This window comes from Siphateles boraxobius, unplaced genomic scaffold (genome assembly GCF_051911475.1).
Source record: "Siphateles boraxobius isolate OS27281-9 unplaced genomic scaffold, OSU_SipBor_1 1, whole genome shotgun sequence".
Lineage (NCBI taxonomy): Eukaryota > Metazoa > Chordata > Actinopteri > Cypriniformes > Leuciscidae > Siphateles > Siphateles boraxobius.
Window position 1 is genome coordinate 14,188,695 of NW_027508699.1, and position 21,022 is coordinate 14,209,716.

Sequence of the window (21,022 nt, forward strand, 5' to 3'; positions counted from 1 at the left end):
TATTGACCAGCAGATGTCAATACCGCACAGCTTTTAAACCGAACACATAAATGTTGACTAAACTAAGATGATAACATTTTACATTGTCTGCTGAAATGACAGATAGGCAGACAGACAGACACAGACAGACAGACAGACAGACAACGTAAGTTACTTAACTAAAGCTATTTATTGGCGCCTGTCACGATTTTTGAACAATATCCTGGCCACTATTTTCCAAACAATGAAAGCGAATGAGGACCTTCAAATTACTGAAAATATCCACGACGTGCGCCTTAATTCAGAGTCTGAGGCCATTGATTTGTGTGACAAACACAACAAAATATGAGCCTAATCCTGATTATCTTCATTCCATTGAACAGATACCGGATCGTTGAGTCATTTTCCCCGAGTCGATCAGTTCGATTCGTCAATTAATCATTCAGACAGGTTTTGTGAATGCCGAGATTTGCTGAGATTTTCAGTGGATGCTGATTTACAGTTCGCACAGGCTAATGGCATTAGAAGATTTAGAATATAACGGAATATGAACCACTTTAATGATGGTGTCATTGTGTACCATCAGCCCATTCATTTTCATAAGGCGCATTTACAATTTCTTAATTTTGTTTCCCAGAAGAAGAAAGTCATAGGCCTACAGGTTTAGAACGACATGAAGTTGAGTGAATGATGACAGTAATTTCATATTTTTAGGACGAACTATTCTTTTAATACAATGTAAGCTTGTCATATGTGAATAATGACAATAATTGTTTCTCACACAAGAATTGGAATATAGATTTTATATACTATTAGAACTTTTTGAATCATGGCAGTATAGCCTAGTTTATGACCCTCTTTTAGCTATAGGCCTACACGCTTTTGTCAACATAAGCAGCTGAGACAGTTTGCAAAATATCTACAGTGCTCCAATTAAGAAAGAACTATGGTTTTATAACGATTTAAAGGTCAAAGTATTTTTTTTATTTTTTTTTTGCACAAACTGATCTTTCAACTACAGGCAGCTGAAGAGTACTAATATATTGTGATCACATTGTTGCAAGCATCTGGTAGTAGTGCAGTTATACCTTAAAAATGCAGAAGAGGCTCCAATCTCCTGTTAATTAAGTTCACCCACGGTGTGAGAGGTGCAGACTCACTGCACAGAGGCCCCTGAGCCACAGCCAGGCCAGTCTGTGAGGGCTGCGCTCATTAGCAGCCCGACAACAGATGGAAACGTTCTTTGCACTTTAGCAGATGAGAGGTTCACCTAGGGCCTAATGGTGCTGTAATGTACATACATGTCTCCAAGCAGTCTACCTGACTACCTGATGATTGCCATTAGCCGAACTGAGACAAGAGGTCAATGGAGGGAAAAGCTCTGTGGTGCGGATGAACTTTTTGACGATTTTAAGGTGTTTAATACACATAGAGTTAACATGGAAGCATACAAATAAAATCGCATATGCTATATACCCAGACTTAATCTCTCTTGGAAGAGTTTGCAGAAAGATGTAAGACCCTTAGAGTGTTTGCTGCTGCACCTAAATGAAAGGACAAGAATCTTAATTCACATTATGTATAAACAGCTTTATTCCTATACAGAAAATATGAAGTACAAAAATAAAGTGTAACTTTGCCAACAACAACAATTATAATTGATAAATAAAACATGTAAAATACTGAAGCAAAGCCATTTATTGTTATCAGCTTTTTAAAACAATATTTTTGGAGCAGCTTTTAATATTGAAACTGAATACAACATCAAGACTCTTAAGGTCAGCAGATTGGGCAGACAGATGGACTCGTCAGAACACAATCCTTTCCCCCTTATCCTTTTGGAAGAAAACTATTTTAATTTCCTTTTCATAAATTGAATCTGAGACTTCCCAGTAAGTGCTCTGAGAATTTTATAACCCTTGGAGGACACAAAAAAAGCACCCAATGAAATCACTCAACAGATCATGACAAAGTTATCTACAAGTTCTTCCTACTCCATGAAAATATCTGGGTTAAATAGCTCAGTTTTTCCGCAACCGTGATATTTTGCAGCTGACTTTGTTTTTCAAAGCCTTGTTGTTATCCATGCTGGTTCATCATGAGATGACAGGGATTGAAGAACACAGGCCAAGGTATAAACAATAAATATAAACATCCACAAGACACTTGTGTAGACATAGTAATAAATAAATAACTTAAATGAAAAAATAAATATGATATCTGTTAGGTGTACAGTAAATGTTAAGGGATGCATGGCATCCATTTGGTAACAAAATGATAAACAATGACAAATGCATTGTGGTCATCATCTGTGTTGATAAAAGAGAACGCTAATGAGCCTGCTAAAGCACAGTCTGGTACACATCACACTCTACGGTGCAATCAATGTCATTTTATTACTACATATAAACATATAAATGCTAAAAATGTCAGGTAAGATGTATCAAGAACGGACTTTTAGCTCAGTATTTAGCTGAATTCAGCTATCTTTTCACACAGTTTGACAATTTTTATATCATATCTACTTTGTATATTAATATTTGATGTACCATCATAAATAAATAATAAAAAAAACGATTCATTGTACTACTGGACTAGACAGCCCCTATTGGTTAAGTATCAAATATTCTTTTGTATTTTTAGATTTTATTCACTTTATATTTATCTTTCATCAACTTTCTATATAAAAACCTGGCCTTATAGAACACAAACCCTTTTAATACCTCTTACTTTATTTATGGTATTAAAAAGGATTAAAAATGTAAGATAGAAAAATAGTTCATATCAGTCCTGGAAAAGTCCCTAGGAATGGAAATCCTACTGCAAATACAATAAACCTTCAGCGCTTCCAGCTGAAAGGTAAATACTAACTGGCCTGTGTGTTTTCTATGGGCTCAACTTTTAATAATACTCTGCATATGTTTGTTCAATTACATTGTAATTACACCATTAATATGCTGTTAATGAACGATCCAAATGTTGCTAATCTGGCTGATATATTACATGCCAGATTGAAGGCCAGGAAAATGGGCACTGGCATCCAGGATCAACAAATGAGTCTGACAAATGAAACAGGGTTTCGTTCTGTATCCAAGTCTGATGAAACTCCTAGTAAGCAAATGCTCGTTGAGTTATAACATGTAGTTTTTGTTTATAGAGCCATTCAGATGGACGATCCAAAGTTGCAGTTCTTCCATCCGCAAACTCTCTCCATGTTGAGTCCAAAGAGTCTCTTGTCGACATGGTCAAATCATATTCTAACACCATTCAAGCTTTTCTGTTGAGGCGTGGGCTGTCGAGAACAGGCTGTTCTGAATCACTTACAGCCAAACCAGATTCCCTCACAGTGTTTCACCACGGCCAACCCGCCCGACCTCGTTCTGTAGCCGCGGCCCAGGAGGCTTTCCGATTCCTCCTTTCCTCTGTTTGACCATTGCACAATTTCTTCAGGTCACGCTCCACTTCCCCTCATTCATCTCTCATCATCCCACGCACTCACAGTTTGCTGCGGAGAGGGACTTGATGGTTCGCCAGGTTGTCGCAGCATCCATGAAGGAGACCGGTTCATAGCCCGTGGGGCGGCAGCAAGGGTGTGCACTAACCTTTCTAGCGGTGCGCTTCGGCAGACTACCGTTGGCCAGCAGAGTGCGCAGAGCCAAGTCGTAATTCCCACGAGACCTCTGGCAGGACCCGACGCAGAACTTGAAGAGGACAATCTCGTCCGAGTCGAAGCCCATGCCCAGGTCCCGTACGCGCATCTCACGTTTCTCCACGCGACAGTCCCGACTGCTCTGCCGTCCTCTGCTGCTCTTTTCTTTCTTTTTCTTTTCCTCCTTCTCTTTTTTCTTCTTTTTCTTGCGCACTCCTTTGGTCTGTAAATCAGAGGTATCCGGTGAGCGGGGGGAGCGTTCCCATCGTGCTGGCTGCTGGTCGTCCTCGACGAGAACAGATGGCTCTGCGGGAGAGATGGAAACGGACAAAAAGAAAGAGACGTTTATCACCCGATTCAGGCCTGAATAATTCCTTATTGATTAATTGTAGAAATGATTCCCAGATATCCGACTCACCAAACAGGCCGTGCCACGGGGAGTCACTGCCCTCCTCAAACTCTTCCTCAACGTTTGGAAAAGGTTCTAAAGGCGGCTCCTCCACCCCAGCACCAGCAAATCCCACCACAGCTTCGGATTCTGCTCGAAAACGCGACCTGCCTCCTGTCACTAGCGGCAGTAGAGACATCACAACCCATACAAGCACCTGAGCAAACAAAGCAAAGGTGGATGGCAAATGAAAGGACAATTTTTCACAGTAATTAGAGCATCTTCAGGTTACTTGAATCAATGGATGTCGTAGCAAAGAATTTGCCCATTTATACACACCTGCCAGCGTTTCCTGTGACATGGTGCGTTTGTGACTGATGGCATGGCTGGCATTGCACTGATCCAACTCCTCGGCCACCCCAAAACTCCCACCTGCATGGAAAGAACAAAGAATGGCTTTATTATACAGTGAGCTACAGTTATACAAGTACCAAGGCAGGTAATGTAAACTCCAGAGCGCAACATGCGGGTGACACACACAGATGCATACAAACGTATAATCAAAGGTGTCCCATTCATCACGGTCATAATGCCTTTAGAAACATGCTCATTGTTGTTATAGAGAGAGACCAGTGCGATCTCTGAGCACGACCGGTGCTGACTTGCCTGCGGACAAAGCTACAGTGTTAAAAAGAGCCGTTGTCCATCAAATAAACTGCCTTGAAGCAAACTCTGTCAAAAGCATTCTTGATGTGGTTAGATTGCAGCATGTAGAAGGAGCCTCGTGATCTCAGGGGGTCCTACAGGCCACAGAGATACAGAGAGGTTGATAAGAACTCTGAGCAATGCAGATGTTTATTGACTCACTGCAGTGTGTGACTGTGTAACCTGTGCTGGGGGCTTTGATTTATATCAGGGTCAGGAACGGGGCACAGTGTCTCAGTTAACACCATTCAAACAGCAGGACTCAGTCAAACACGGCAACCAGAAAATGATTGATGAGGACAGACCAATTATTTGCTAGGGGAAAAGGGATGGCAGGCAGCACAGAAGAGTATGCTGTGCTTATATTTTGGCATAGTTTTATAGCGTTCCAGTTGTGTAGAGATGACTGAGGCTGGATTCCTTTCTCTTGCTAACCTCTGAGAGATCCGCTCCAGAGGAAATGAACTGATGGCACACTTAAGCCCAATTTACAAGAATTAACTCATAATAAAGCAGTTAGCCACAAAAGGATGTGCCTTAATTTTAGCATGTTTACAGGGTGTTATTAGACACAACATGTTCGTGTTAGAGATGTGAACAATAACAACAAGCTATTGTGCATATTGTGTTATACTTTCTTTTTTGAAACATAAAATAAGTTTGTTGAAGAGCATAGGATTTTGCCAATAGATTAAGGGTGATATATTTATGAGCCAACATTATTTATCATAGTTTTATTATTTACAGAACTGTATACTAAAATAAACAAATGGCAGATATAAAAATTCTACAATTTTGGCTTTATCAAAGAAAAAAAGTAAAATCACCCATTTGAAATTCTACCAGGGAATTTAGGCATCACAACGTTATAATGTACAGTCTGAAAAATGTTAGATTTGCTAAGCATTACATTTAACTTGTGAGTAATTAACTTCAAGTGTTAGATGGCAGTAAATGTAAAGTTAGGGGAAATGAGCAGGCACAATTAAATATCCAATTTAAATCTCTAATATTGGCAAATAACCAATATGGTACTAATATAGTTAATTCCTAAAGGATCATTTCTAAGATGCTCTTTTCTATACTTTTAATGTGTATGGTAAAGACGACTGACCTTGCTCCCAATCCAATTTCATTTTATCTTATTTGGTGTTCAAATGAAGAAAACAAGCCATACAGGTGGGGAAAGATTTTTCATTTCTCGGTGAAACTATCCCTTCAAGCCTGCATTATGGAAGTATTTAGGAAATATAAGGCATAATCTAATTTTAAATCACATTAATGGGGGCCGGACACACACCTGTTCTGTTCTTTCTGCATCATTTGCGATGACTCTCATAATGTTAAAGAAATGTCATCGTAAAGTTTTAAGGGTCAGAAGATCTTTTCTCATGCAGTTGGAAGCCATTCAAGACAAATCATCCAGACTCCTGATCTACTCAAAAGCTCACCTTTGGACAAAAGTACTTTAGAATGATATACAGAATAAATCTTTAATGGCAAAAAATAAAACTAAAGAGTAGTATCTCATGTGCTCCTCAGGAGCATTAAAAGTGTCTAATGCTGTATCTTAAGATCTTCAGTCATCTTGGTTTATTGGCTGCTTAAGGCAAATGTAGAATTTATGTCTTCTAAATCCAGCCAAATAAATATGAACCCGGTTTCAACAGCTTCAGGACATATTTATGGTGTCTCTGGAGGCCGGCTTCAGCTGAGAAAGACCACATATGACCAGAGATGAATGTGGACATGCTGTCAAGAGGGTTTACGGCATGGATTCCCATTGAAATGTGACTTCGACCATCCTTCTAACTCCTGCATGTGTTGCATTAAAATCGAAGTGTTGTTTATGCGCAAGGATTTATTGTATTCTGATGATTTTCTAATTATAATTGTATACATATCCGAAACCTCATTAAATATGCGGCACTTCATCTAAACCGCCATAATTGCTTTGATCATAAGTGACATAAAAGCATACGCCCTGAGCTGCATATGTGATTGTTTGTTTATAAATGGTTTGCGTGCGTGTGTATGAGTGTTATGGCTGTGACTCTGTGAGCGTACACATCTGTTTTCCTGACCACAACAATCATTCTTACAGTCTGGCTGGCTTCCCTCCTTCACTCTTCAGCTTCTATCCAGCTGAATGTATAAACCCAGTGCAGAATATCCAGGCTGACCGTAACAAGCAAATCAATATCAGACACCTACAGAGAAACAAGACCAGCTCCACCACAAGAATTCGGAAACTTATCCATTGTAGACTACGGAAGTGCAATCTGGCATTCTGGTTGGTCTGCACTCGGGGTCTGTGCAGCTCATTTTGTGCTGTCAGTTTCTAAATAAGCCCCTTGGCCTCTCGTTCCCTGACGACCCCCCACCTCACTGCTTCCTGTAAGCTGAGCTGGCATGCTGGGGGTGCAGGCCAGAGGTTATGATAAGAGCACTACCTGCCTCTCAAACGCACAGCAGGCCTTTACAGCCAGATACGCATTGAAAATGGTTTATGACACAACAAATTCACACTTACTATGCAAATTATTAGTTAACGGCTCCCGATAAAGGCAGGCATCACTATTATTATTGCTCACACTACGTCAGGGGTTTATTCTAAACTTCCAGTTCCAGCCCTAAGAATTCAGCTTCGGTGCATAACCTGTCCCGTACAGTTTATGCTACAGATATGAAAGATATGTCAAATCAAGCAAATCAAAACTGTTCTAATCACTTGGCAGGCACAAAAATGGGTGAAAATCCAATAAACATACATTGAATGAGGGATTGAGCCATATGCAGGATGCAGACTATCACAGAGGGTGATATCTCAATCTATGAGATAGATTGAGATATGAAATAGATTGAGGGAGAATATCTCAATCAGTTCCCGTGTACACAGATTCAGGCAGTCGCAAGGACAGTAAGGACCCTGGCTCACCACACATTGACTGATGACTCTATTTTCGAACGACATGGCAACGTCCTCATTGTAGAACATCACTACAGGTATTTATGAACAACAGCAGAACTGATATATTTCTGACATTAATTTTAATTTTATTTAAAGTACATTATGATAAAACTTTGCTTGTTAGTGCAACTTTTCAGCCGCAAATAAATTATAGGGCTATAGGTTAGCTAGATTGTTCATTTCCTGTTTAGCAATGTATGTCTATGCTGAAATATAATCAAATAATAGTTTGTATTTTAAAAAACATTATTGCGTGTCATTATGTAGTGATTTATGTTTTGCACTTCAGAACTTCCGTTTAGGGAGCCTAGTGAGCATTGATGCTCCCTGGTTTTTATAGTTCATTGTGGGACTTTTTAGTGCAAATGTTTTAGTGCACTAGAAGGATTTTGCAATTGAGACAGCCCTTGAAATGGCTGACAACCTGATCAGTGCCTTGACTACTGAACTAGGGAGCTGATTGAGACTTAGAGGCGGGCTCTTTTTCGACTTAAGCCAGTCGATTAATCTGAGTGAGCTCGGATGAAATTTCAATTGGACTGGAAGAGTTGGCGTAGACCTGAAATAATACGATCAATAGCAAAAGTGCCTCGGGCACACGCAGTGTTGTGATGCATATATTTACATATATTAAATGACTTAAGAATGTGCCTATGTTTATTTTCTTCTTTCATCTTTTAAAAAAAAGGTCGGTGCAAATCAAAATGACAGTTAAATTCACGGTAGCTCCATTAAAATTATTGCACTGGTTTTCTCTGGTTCTGTAAGCAGCAACTGGGCACTACACATGCACTGAAGTTTTGTTCAGAATACATAAATGTCCATTTAAATTAATATGGGAATCAGATTGTAAAGTTTAGAGTTCATATAAATCAAGGGTAGCGTCAGTTCTGGTAGGTCACATTAGTCAAGCTCGCATCAGCTGACTCTCAGCTGATCCACGTCTACCTATAGGAATACGACGCCTATAATACATATATAAGATCCTTCAGTGTTATCAGCAGCTATTGCGTTTCTCAGGAGCTAATTACCCTCCTCCATCCCCAGCTCCTCCTCTCGTCAGTCAGGATTTGGCATTCTGATTCCCCTTGAATCAGAATAAATACTCGAATTATTGTGTACTTTAAAATCTATAAGCCAAAAAAAACTAAAAAAAATTCTCATTATTTTTCATAAAATACTTATAACAAATCTCAGTGTTCATTTTTAAATGTCATGTGAACAACCAGTTAGGAAATTTAGGTCTCAAGAGTTAGTTGAAATTTGTGTTAGATTCACTTAAAGTCCCCCTGTGGTCAATAATTGTATCCCTTAAAACTCATATTTGATTACCAAAATTACATATTTAAAAGTTTGTTTTATGTTAAATCTATTGTAAATTTTTTTAATGTCTTAAAATAACTTGAATGTAACAACACCCTTGCCTTATTTAGTACACACAGTTCTATGAATATGCAAATTAGCCCCGCCTCCACTTACTCACACCAGCTCAGAGACTCGTTGATGTGATTGGTTACAAGGTAGTGTGTGGCGTCAGAAACACCAGCGATTTCAAACCGTGTTTTTGGGACTGTCTGTTGTTCGCTGCAGTTTTAAGGAGAAAATAATCACCAATCATGTTGACTTATGAATTTGTACATGGTTTGTCTTAAAGCATATTAACACACCACATAGACATTTATGTTTCAGACTTCAGACTTCAGACTTGCTTTGCTTGTTTCACAAATTGACTAATAAGAGTCATTCTTTTGGTTGCACTCCACCAGGGGTGTCAAACCCTGTTCCCGTATAGCCGCAGCCACAGTTTAGCTTCAGCCCTAATTAAACGCACCTGTTCCAGCTCATCAAGTCTTTTAGACTTATTTGAATACTACAGGAGTGTGTTTTGGAGCAGGATTTGAACTCCAGGAGCTGAGTTTGACACCCCTGCACTACACTGTTCATGCTGTAGATTCAGCATTTTTAAATGAACAAAAATGAAGCCCAACACTAATTAACAAGCACATGTAATAATCTCTTACTGACTTTTCTTTATCCTGTGTGAACTGACAATTTCTAAAACCTGTCTTTGTGCAAACAACCTTTTAAGCTCTTCAATGAATATCAAATCAATGAATATAATTAAAACCGAATCAAAACCGATTTACTTTAAGGCAACTTATTTACATCTTTACAAATGAGACATAAGAACCCTCTAGATTTGGTTTCAGATTTGGTTCGGCAAGACCACACGGTCCTCAAAGCACACAAACTCAAGAGAGTGTGGTTGAAGTGCAAACCCACACTGACCCAAACCGTCCAAGTCTTCCTATGCAGTGAGAAGCATCTTCCACAGTCCCTCACACCCACCACTAGAGGTGCACCTGGTTGTGTTTAAGTGCCCTAAGCAGTGTCTTTGTTGGCCAGTCGCTCTGTGCCTCTTGTTAACATGTGAGCTGTGCCTGAGGGACGGGACCATGCGGCTGCACTCTTGAGGAACTGCAGAGCGGTTCTGACGGCCTCTGTGCTGGGACTCATTGATTAAAGGCATGCTTCAAACGCACAACAACCTGCCCTCGGGCACTTACATGCCACCGTTAAAGAATACGGGAGTATCACAGTGGCGTCACTGTGACTAACGTGGATGCTTGACATTTCCCCCTGCAGAAACTAATTTCCGGGAGATGGGACTACACCGCCCCCCTAACCCGTGAAATGAAAAATTACATTATAAACTAATATTATATTCATTTGTGTAAGCTGCATAACATGCCTCGTGACCGAGGGTATCCCAACATAAGTGTTCTTGGCTGACAACTTTTGAACAGCAGGTTTCAGGGATATTGCATATAATATAAGGATATTGTATATCAAGATGTGGGAGACTCCCGGACCTTACGGGAGAGGTGGGATGTCTGGGATGCAAACTCCTCAGTCGTGATGACAGATGCAAATGAGGGTCTGTCATTTTAGAGCTGTTATGAGGGTGTTGACTTTTGTGATGTGCACTGGAAAATCTATATCATGAATATACATGATTAAGCAAATGATTTGTTAATTATGATGTTTAAAAGTAAAAGCTGACATGATCATTTTTTCCTGGAATTTGAGCCTTAATCTGTCTAGACTGCACTCAAGTTGGCGCATAAGCGAGTCTCAAGAGAGAACCCCTGTGTTATTTCACTGTCCCCCTTCCATCTCGGACAGAACCATTAGAGGTGTTTGATGTGCCAGGTCTACCTGTCATTAATGATGAGGAGCAGTGGTGTGGGATAGGCCACACTAAATCAGCCAGCCAATAAAAGACACCTGGTGAAAGCAGAGATGCAAAGTACACTTCACCAGCCTGGCCTGCTTGATCATTGCCAGACACGCTTTTATCCGGGGGTGTGAACTTCAGCCGTGAGGTGCGTGTAATATATCTATCCGTGTTCCCTCAGGCTCGCTAAACTCATCGGCCTCAATCTCCAATTGGCACATGCAAAGAGCAGGCAGCATGCATGTCCTTTCAAGTTCATAGGTCTTTCCTTCTAACAGTACTTATTACATACACCCTGTATATAATGTATTGGACCTGTTACAACGGACTGCATTTTGGCTATTTGCAGATATCCGAGACACTGGTTTTATGACATTTTAATGTGCTTATGCTCCAGAACTTGAGTTCAATCGCAGCATGTCTGAGTGCGTGACATCCAAGCGTATAATTCAATAATCCTTCTCTGGCAAAAGGTAAGTTCTCATTACTGTCAGAGTCCAGCCACTGGAGAGGTGAAGAGAGAGCGTACGCTGCCAATAAAACCAGCATTACCTGTTTGAAACCCTTTACTCTTTTGTTCCAGGATCCAAGGGGAAAAAACAGACTGATTATTGGATTGTGAACACATGTGGTTTTCAGACCACCATTCATGTCATTGAGTGAACATGATAGCAAAAACAACTTCCACTAATTGCTAAGATCCATCATTCAGGTCTCTGCTGCTTTCAGTTTCTCTCTTAGAAAGACTCGTAGTCTAGTACAGCTTACTCATATCCATAGATTATTGCGTGTAATGGAAGAACATACTTGAACAGCAAACGCAAAAAATGCACACAGTACAGCAAACCTAACACAAGGGTCCTCAATTTAAGAAAATTCTCAAAAAATACAGGATCTTTATTGGTATCAATGGTTCTATATAGAACCTATATAACCTCAATGGAACCTTTCCATTTCACAAAAGCTTCATTATAGTGGAAAAAGCTTCTTTAGATTTTTTAAATATTCTTTACATTAAGAAAGAAAAAGGTTCTTCTTAAGAACAGATCGCTGAAAGGTTCCAAAGTTCCAAAAATGGTTCTTCTATGGCATCGCTGTGAAAAAAAACCTTCTAGAACCTATTTTTTTAAATTAGAAGGTCTCTTTTAATCAGATTAATCTGAAAAGACCTTTTAATTAGTTCAATTTGTCGACACAATAATGATACAGTCAAATCAACATCAGTGATGTGAGCACGTCCTGGGTCGTTCCCTTTTGACTTCTTACGGCACAAAATTCCTGAATTCACGGTACATCAGCAATGAAATCAGCAGTGTTCGAGTTAGAGGCTGTGAGCCTTGACAAAAGAGGCAGGTTGGTTGGTAGGCTTTATTTTTACTACGCAAATGCAGTGGCCACTGTTTGCATTCCACACCACACGGCTGCATCACGAGCCTGTCGGACGGAGCTCAAGAGCGCGTCCCTTCCCCTTCGGAACCTCGACTGAGGCGCAGACCTGGACCACACAAACAGCTCGCTCAGGCACCTACAAGCGTGCGTGAATGCACGCACAATTATCACAATACAAATGGCTCAGATTAGGATAATTATTTTACCATTGTTATTATCATTATTTATCATCCAATTTTTAAAACTACTACATTCCAGCCTCCCAACATGTTCTGATGTCTGTTCAAATTATTCAGTCTTTTACCAAAAACACTCTCAAGCATCTAACCCAGTCATGCATTTCAAACGCCTCAAAATAGTTTTGTTCTAAAATTATCTAAAATTATTTAACTAAGCATAGTTTATTTAAAGTAGAGATGGAGGATATGGCATTAACATATTGCCTATTCCCTGGTATTGATCACTCATTTGTCCTCATTTCCTCTGTTTTTACATTTAGATTAACTTTGCAGAAATCTATGGCTCACAGAAAAGTTAACTTAAAAAAGAAAATTCTGGCATCATTTACTCACCCTCAAGTTCTTGCAAACCTGTATGAATTTCTTTCTTCAGCTAAACACAAGAGAAGATATTTTGAAGAATGTCAGTAATCAGACAGTTGATGTATCCCACTGACTTCCATAGTATTGTATTATCGACTATGGATGTCGATGGGGTCCAACAACTATTTGATTACAAAAATTCTACAAAATATCTTCTGTTGTGTTCAGCAGAAGAAGAAAATTCATACAGGTTTGCAAGAACTTGAGGATGAGTAAATGATGACAGAATTTTCTTTTTTAAGTGAACTTTACATTTAAAGATAATCTTTAAAGAACGCTAATAAATTAATAACACTGCTAAATTTGGCAAACATAAATGGCAATTTTTCATACTGTACATTATAAAGTTGTGATGCCTTAAATCACTTGTAGCATTAAAAAAATATATATTTTAGTTTATTAACACGAAACCGTACAGAATTTGGTCCCACTTTACTATGTACTGAAATAGTCTGAAACAATGTACTTATTGTGTTCATGTGGTATTCCAAATGACTTTTGCTGCTAGTGAGGTGGGCTATGGGTAAGGTTAGGAACAGGTTTGGTTGTATTGTTAGGTTTAAGGTTGGGTTAAGGTCAACAATGTAACTAACTATAAATGTAACTGCAGAAATTACAGATGTAATTACAGGCAGGTATTTTTTTTAGCCCAAGTATAACCTAAAACATAGGTACAGGATAAGTGTATTGTATCCACTGTATTAAATTATACTACATAGTAGTTAAAGACACTTAATATAAAGTAGACCCCAGAATCTTAATATTGGCCTGCCATGTATCATCATCCATAACATCAAAACAACTATCAGCTTTTCGGTATTGGCCAACATTTTTAATATCAGGGCATCCATACTTTAAACCTTACTTTGCTTAATCTAAAGAACAAAACAAATTTGATTTTCAAATGAGAAGAATGTGTTTGATACTCAACCTGATGATCAGTGATAATTACTGTTGGTTTTCTTCAATAATGATCAGTAACAGTATCAGTAAGTCTTTCTACTTGATGCTCGGCAGAAAAATCTGTCCTCCTTTATTTATGATCTACTATACACCCGTTACAAATTTGCTAAAAATGTATACATTAGTAATGTTTTTCTAGATCTAAAGAAAATCAGCTATCATTCACCTGGCAAAACATTGTTAACAGGCAGATTTTATACGAAGGACCCGTATAAAGTGGGTCAGCATTGCAACTCTGAGCAGATGATCTGAGCTGACAGCCAGCAGTGGCACCAAGTCATAAATTTGAGCTGCAAGATTATTAGAGAACAAATTTTATAGTCCAGATTCGTAAAGTCTGTGCCTATCAGTTCAGATGCAGTAGCTAATGTCGTTTCCTGTCTGAAACCCATCCTGAACAACAGCTTTACCTTCTCTTCATTAAAGTGTCTTGCCTTTTGCTTTGATAACCAAATACAGCCAGATTAACTACATTTAAAAGGGACTGACAGAGCGAGAACACTTGGATGAACAAGTCCTTAAATGGGAATAAATTAGGGAAGAGAGGGTAATGGGGAAGATAGTATTTCCCTCCCGAGGCTTAGCCTGAGCAGTCACAGCGACCTCTAAAGAGAGAGAAAGAAAGAGAGGGATAGACTAAGCAACCAAATACTCTATAAAAGGAAGCCAGAACAGTTATCCTTGAGATAAGAGTTGGTGGCTTAAAAGAGAGAAGCTTCATCACTGAATTCACGTATCATATACATACATATCCGACGCACTCAGTCAACTTCCTAAGCCATTGACCTGTGTAAAAGACCACCTAAACCCTGCTCTAGCAGACTTTTGGTTTCTAAATTAATCCACAGGTAATTATTTTAATCTAGGCAGTGCTCAGGCTACAGAGGCCAGCCCATCCTCATAGGCCTTTATACTGTAGCTCACGTCTCATTTGTTCAAATTAAGCTCAGGGAGGGGGAAAAACTAGCTATTAGTGTGTCTGGATGAACTAACGACATCCAAAGCGTTTCCATGTCGCCTAGTTGAGCCCCAGACAGGGTTCGAGTAATGACCTGGCCCGCTCTTTCAAAGGCACCGACGCCACCATGATTAATGCATCTGACCTGGCAATTTCGGAAGAATACAGCTTATTGTATTAAAGACTGCTTCCAGCCACAAACATGGGTGTACAATAAGTCCACTTAACATTCTTCGCTATCAAAAGTTTGGTAATAGATGTTCAGATAAAGAGAAAAAGGTAATATCCCTCATCAGTGTCATGAATGAAGTCTTGAGCGTACATGCATTTCATCTGGCAAAAACACCAACAATTAAGCGAAAACCAAGGGTCAGACCTGGTGAAACTTTTGTGTGCATTTATCAATTTGGTTTTATTGTATGAGCAATAGTCTGAGTGACTGAGTCTGAGGGTCAAGATATAAACAATCACAAAATCAGATTTTCTTCGTGCCACAATCAAGGCAAATGAACGAGCTCTGTATTAGAGTGTATAAAAAGACTGTGTGTTATAACTCTGCAGAGTATGAGGAATGCAACAATGGAGCTATGCATCAAAATGAATAGCTTTTGCTAATCATTTTTGGTAACCACAAGAGGGAGAACGTTCAATCTATTTTACAAGGGGGAGACTGTGTGGAATATCCAGATTGTGTAAGATAAGCATAATCATACCAATGGCAAAAAATAGGTCAAAATAAAAGGTTGGGGTGTCTTAAAGGGATGATTAATCTCAAAATGAAAATGTCCTCATGTTTTTCCAAACCTGTATGAATTTCCTTGTTCTATGGAACACTTTTTTTGTCCACAAAATGAAAGCTGTTTTGGACCCCAAAGTACTTCAAAATATCCTCTTTTGAAATCACGTTCACCTAAGGAGGTAACTAGAAACAGTAAATCGCTCGAGCACTTTAAAGATAAGATCACAGGACTGACACACCATCAGTAAGTCATTATTTGTCACTTTATTATAGATTCTAAATATACCACAAAATAAAGAGCGTTAAAACGTCTTTAGGTAGTTGCCATTTAGCTAACTATCCTTGGGGTTCCAAAATGACCATGTGGCTCGCTTGTGATGAACTTCAACAGATTGCGCCTTCCTGAACATTTCCTGAAATTCCTTTTCAAAAGCCAATCCCCCTTAAAAGCCATTGAATCATTTGCACACTGGTTGGCACCATGATGAATTTTCTATAAACTGACACAGAGGCCCATTCAGATGGAACACAGACAGTTGCACTGACCCTTAGAGAGAATGAGCTCAGGTCAGCTAAGGCCAAGGGACGTGGAGCCTGTGGTGGAGTTGCAGGACACTGTGAGATATCTCAACCTTCTCCTCTAAAGCACTAATATGATCTCTTCTTCACACACATGCCTGTACATTTCTGTCACATTCGGAACCCAGCTTATTTATTGTTCATGCCAGTTATCTTCTTGATAGGTCTTGCTGCGCTAGAAGCCAGAAGCAATGTCCAGTGTATGAATGTGTCATCATTTAAACCTTCCTACCATGCTGCTGAGTTTCGGGAATGTGCACATGAAAACACAAGGAGGGAGGTGCCACATCTACGCCGGGGGTTTGAGAGATCAGTATATGACATGAAGAAGTAAAACCTTCAGAGGTGAGAGCCAGGTCAACTAACACATGAGTGACCGAAGAATTGGAGGGAGAAAAAAACCCTCATCCGTGATAAAAAATAAAAGTATGTTGCTTTTTTTGTCTTCCCATGTGATTGGTTCTCAATGGTAGTTTCGGAGGACACATTTTGGATGTGTCCTTTATTGAAAACACCTGATTATATCAACTTCTTATTAGCTGACTTGAATTTGGTGTGTCAGATTAGGGAGACATCCAATATGTTCAGTGTCGGGGTCCTCAAAGAAAACAAATGAAAACCACTGCTCTATAGTGAGGCAAAGTAAAATACAAAGCATGTAAGCTATGCAAAAACACACATGGACATGTCATTGAGGTAGGTGCGGTGTTAGTCCAGGACTGATCTGAAAGCAAAGATTCCAGAATGACAGCCCTGAAAATGGAAATCAGTGCACAAAAAATGAAATCCAAGCCTTCAGTGGAATCTGATATTTGAAATAATTTGAATAAATCGAGTTCAGCTCACATGTGGAACTCGTATATGCTTCTCTGAAATGTACACAATAAAAAAATGATGTGATCAATAAGTTATGACAACATATATTTTTACATTGCTTTAACTCATCAAAAAAGTTAAGTAATTTTCAACTTTTTATTATACAAGATTCAACACATTTTTTAAAGTCATTTGAATGTAATTTAAGCTGAAATGACTTAAACATCCAAGTTGATTGTACTTGAAAATTTAAGGCACTTTTAACTTTTTAATCATAAAATTACATACATTTATTTACAATAGGTAAGTAGGCTATATGAAGTCAATCAAACAGCAACAAGAAAACAGATTTCTTTAAAATATTTTTTTTTTGAGAAGTGTGTTAATTTTAATAAATTTTAACGTTTAACCACAAGAAAAAGTCCCTTTTAGGTTCTCCATCTTTCACTATTTACGCTGTTGAAAATATCCCTTTCGCTTCCAATAAAACAATTTTCACAGTTTCCCACTATCCATGGCAGCTCTATATCTACTGCAAATCACTCTATATAAATTAAAAACGACCAACCAAACCATGTTTGTTTTCAAGAATAAGTTCAGCAGGGTGCGAGAACAGAATGACAGGTATCTTACAATGCCTCTCACACCACACCTGATGACACCCGGCTAGTAGAAGTTTCAATTACACTCCAGCCGTCTAATGTTTATTGCCTGAGGGGACATATTACAGAGGGTCTGATCCAAAGCCGTTGACAATCTATAACTCTATGAATTCAAAGGCAGCCGATATGTCAAGAAGTTGAAGTTTTGCGCGTTACCGTGCGTATGGAGTGCTTGAGCGCGAGCGTGCCAAATCCTTACAGCCTCGCGCTTCTCGTAGGCAGCTTGTCTTCGCGAGTAAAATCCACACGCGCCTCTGTAAAGCAACTGACTTTCTCACGGGTATGTCCTCCTCTAAAAGCGAGACAACAAACTCTTCAAAGGAGAGGAAGACTGAGAGGCGCCTCCCTCCGTGGCCAAGCCTCTCTCTCTCTTCATCTTGTGAGATGATCCTGAGAGGAACGAAAATCAAAGCCAATTTTCCATGACCAGCTTAGCAGCTACAGTAATGATTTAAATAATATTAGTAACAATAACAACAGCTAATATAGCACATTTCGTCGTCATTTAAATATTTATTTAGTATTGGGGTAGTCATTGGTTAGGCTATTTCTATCGATCCACATCTAGTTTTCCTATTAATCTGTATTAAAACATAATTTCCCATTTTCCCACATAAAGAAAAGGGTGATAGTTTTAATATGAAATAGCTACTCTCCAAAAATCAAACTCCAACTTAACAACAGCTCGAAATATGATTAACAACAGTGACCCATTTGAGAATTATAATAGGCTAATGGTAATAAAAGCCTCTCGAACTGTGATTTGAATCAATAGGCTTAATGTGATTTTAATCACAGTTGTGATTCGTGATCCCATATAGGCTACCCAGTCTGTGAAAGTGAATGTGAGAGAACATCCATCACGCTTTCATTAACCTCCTCAGCCGAGATGCGAAACTTTACAAACAATGCTTATTTATGAAAAGAAAATGTAAATGTTAATCACTCCATTAGACTACAAATTAGACTACAATAGAATACAAATTACGAATGCAAGAACGAACATTCATGTGTAGCCTAATCTTAGCAATGTAGGCTATTTAATGTGTAATTTATCTAATTATTTCCTGGAGCAGTTTACACATTGTTATTGTTAGTAGTTTGTAAATATAAAAAAGGGTATAGCCAGCCTATATGAAATATTGTTCTGTAAAATGCTACCTAAACGTCCAATACCGCGCATCAAAATTCACTTATTTCCCCCACTTTCATAACAGAAATGTTTTAACATACAAATTATGAAAAATATGTCCGGTGAAACATTTAATTACATTAAAAAGTAACACTCATTTCACCCGGTGTGTAAAGTGAGGATCGCTTCGACGCTTCTCTTGCTCATGGTGCCACCCAAATATATCTTTTTTTTCATACTAGTTAGCCACTCATAGCTACTATGTTGAATGCGACTCAGAAGATTATCATAAACTAATCGATTCAACAAAAATAATAATAACCATAATAATCTACAAATAAAATAAAATAAATCTCTAGAAACTCATTTAAAACGTTTCTTCATCTCGTGTGAGATTAGCTACAACATAAGACTTCGGAACCCGTAGCCTATTACACGCAGGTAGCGTGGCTATTTTAGTTAATACCGAGCACAAGTTGATTTTATGATGCACAAACGTACATAAAATAAAATTAATCATGATTAAGGAAGACATAGGTACCAATAAATGACTTACAGGGACACCCAGAAAGAGAAATTCTGTCATAATTTACTCACCCTCATGTTTCGTTATTCCTTTCTTCTGTGGACTGTGGATCACAAAATGAGATGTTAGGCAGAATGGCCATTCACCTTCACCTTATGGAAAAAATGAAACATAAGTGAATGGTGACTGAGACTGTCAGTCCCTCACATAACAACATCAAGGGTGAGTAAATGATGACAGAAGGCTAATTTTTAGCTAAGGGTCAGTACAGACTACACAGTTTCATTCCGTCAGTTTAGGTCATTCAGTTCCTGTATAAACTCTCATTTTAAATGTTAAATTTAAATGTCAGATATCAAGTTTCATGATTTTCATCATATTTCATGCAGTCAAACTCAAGCTTATACACTTATTTAAACAAAACAATGCTTCAAAGACCATGCACTGCTGCTTTTGACTGTTGATATGCCTACATATATCTATATGGAGGGCAGATATGAAAAACTCTCTGGCCCTTGCTCTGCGAAAGCTCCCCTCTGCTCCCCAAATGTCCATCAGTGGAGTTCCCTCCGCCCACAGACAAGCACTAACTTTGGCACTCCTTCTACTACAAACACCAAGCTCAAAGCACAAAGACTGGCCAAACAGGGCCTTGCTTGCTTTAGAATTTCACAAAACATTAAAACAAATTCTGGGAGGCTCTCCTGAGCTCTATTTATAGACCAAACCAACAATACACACAACTGAGTAAGGAATGGCGGAGTGTGAATCACCACTGGTCCGACATATGATCCATTAACAGTGTAAAGTTCAAGCTCAAAAAGACTGATTGGGAAATCTCTCATTGCAAGGGTTTCCCCTCAGGTAACCCTGCCTGAATCACAATGGATGGCGATTTGATTTAAACAGATAACATTGCTGATTATGTAGCCATCATGATTTTCCCAAGTTCCTTTTCATGAGCACCACAGCATGTCCCACACAGGGTTTCACCAGGTGCACTCTAGGTATTTTCCAAGCTAGAACATTCAGTTTTTCAAATGTCATGAGGCGGTGCTCAGCTGCTGTTTCATTTGTGCTCTTTATAGTGTAAATGTTTATTACTTACAATGTTTTTAAGAGCTGATTACTGGCTATTAATCAGCTGGAGGACACCAAATGTCAATATCTTGATGAGAGAAAACATAAAATACATGTACAGACATCTTCAGCGCATCAAAATGAACAACTTGGCATGAAAAATAATTCACTAAATATAGATAGTAATAGTAATATAGATAAAAATTCAAGAGCCCATGAGCGCACACCTTCTTTGACATAATATGTGACTGTCTTGCTTGAGTGATGAATGTGAACGTGCACTATTGTGTTGGGCTTAAGAACACGTCCTGTGTGTACTCACGGCTAAGCCCATGAGCACATGAACAACAGATACAGGCACCCAGTAAACAAACCGCTCAAATACCATCAAGGGTGACTGAGCTATGACAAACACAACTAACACTTGTCATGCATCCCCTCCCAACAGCATCCATGCTCTCGGCATGTAAGCCATGCAGTCTATTTACCCTCACAGCTCAGTTTTTAGTTCCAGGTTCAGCATGATCATTAAAGCAGCATAAGGTTGTCCTACTGAAAATCCTCAAAAACACCTGCAAACTATTATCAATATATATTGTGGCGAGCAGGACGAGGCAGAGGGCCGTGAGAGAGTATAGCACGAGGC

The 21,022-nt window shown here is 38.9% G+C and overlaps 1 protein-coding gene across 1 annotated transcript; it reads right to left on the reverse strand.

Annotated features, from left to right (window-relative positions):
- Positions 1-1,551: 1,551 nt before the first annotated feature.
- Positions 1,552-17,932, reverse strand: artnb (artemin b). Its single transcript, XM_077220759.1, has 4 exons — positions 17,795-17,932; positions 4,356-4,448; positions 4,047-4,233; positions 1,552-3,934 (listed from the first exon to the last, which is right to left on the reverse strand). The coding sequence occupies exons 2-4, from the start codon at positions 4,407-4,409 to the stop codon at positions 3,462-3,464; spliced, it is 714 nt and encodes a 237-aa protein (XP_077076874.1). The 5' UTR covers positions 4,410-4,448; positions 17,795-17,932; the 3' UTR covers positions 1,552-3,461.
- Between the last annotated feature and the right edge of the window lie 3,090 nt (positions 17,933-21,022).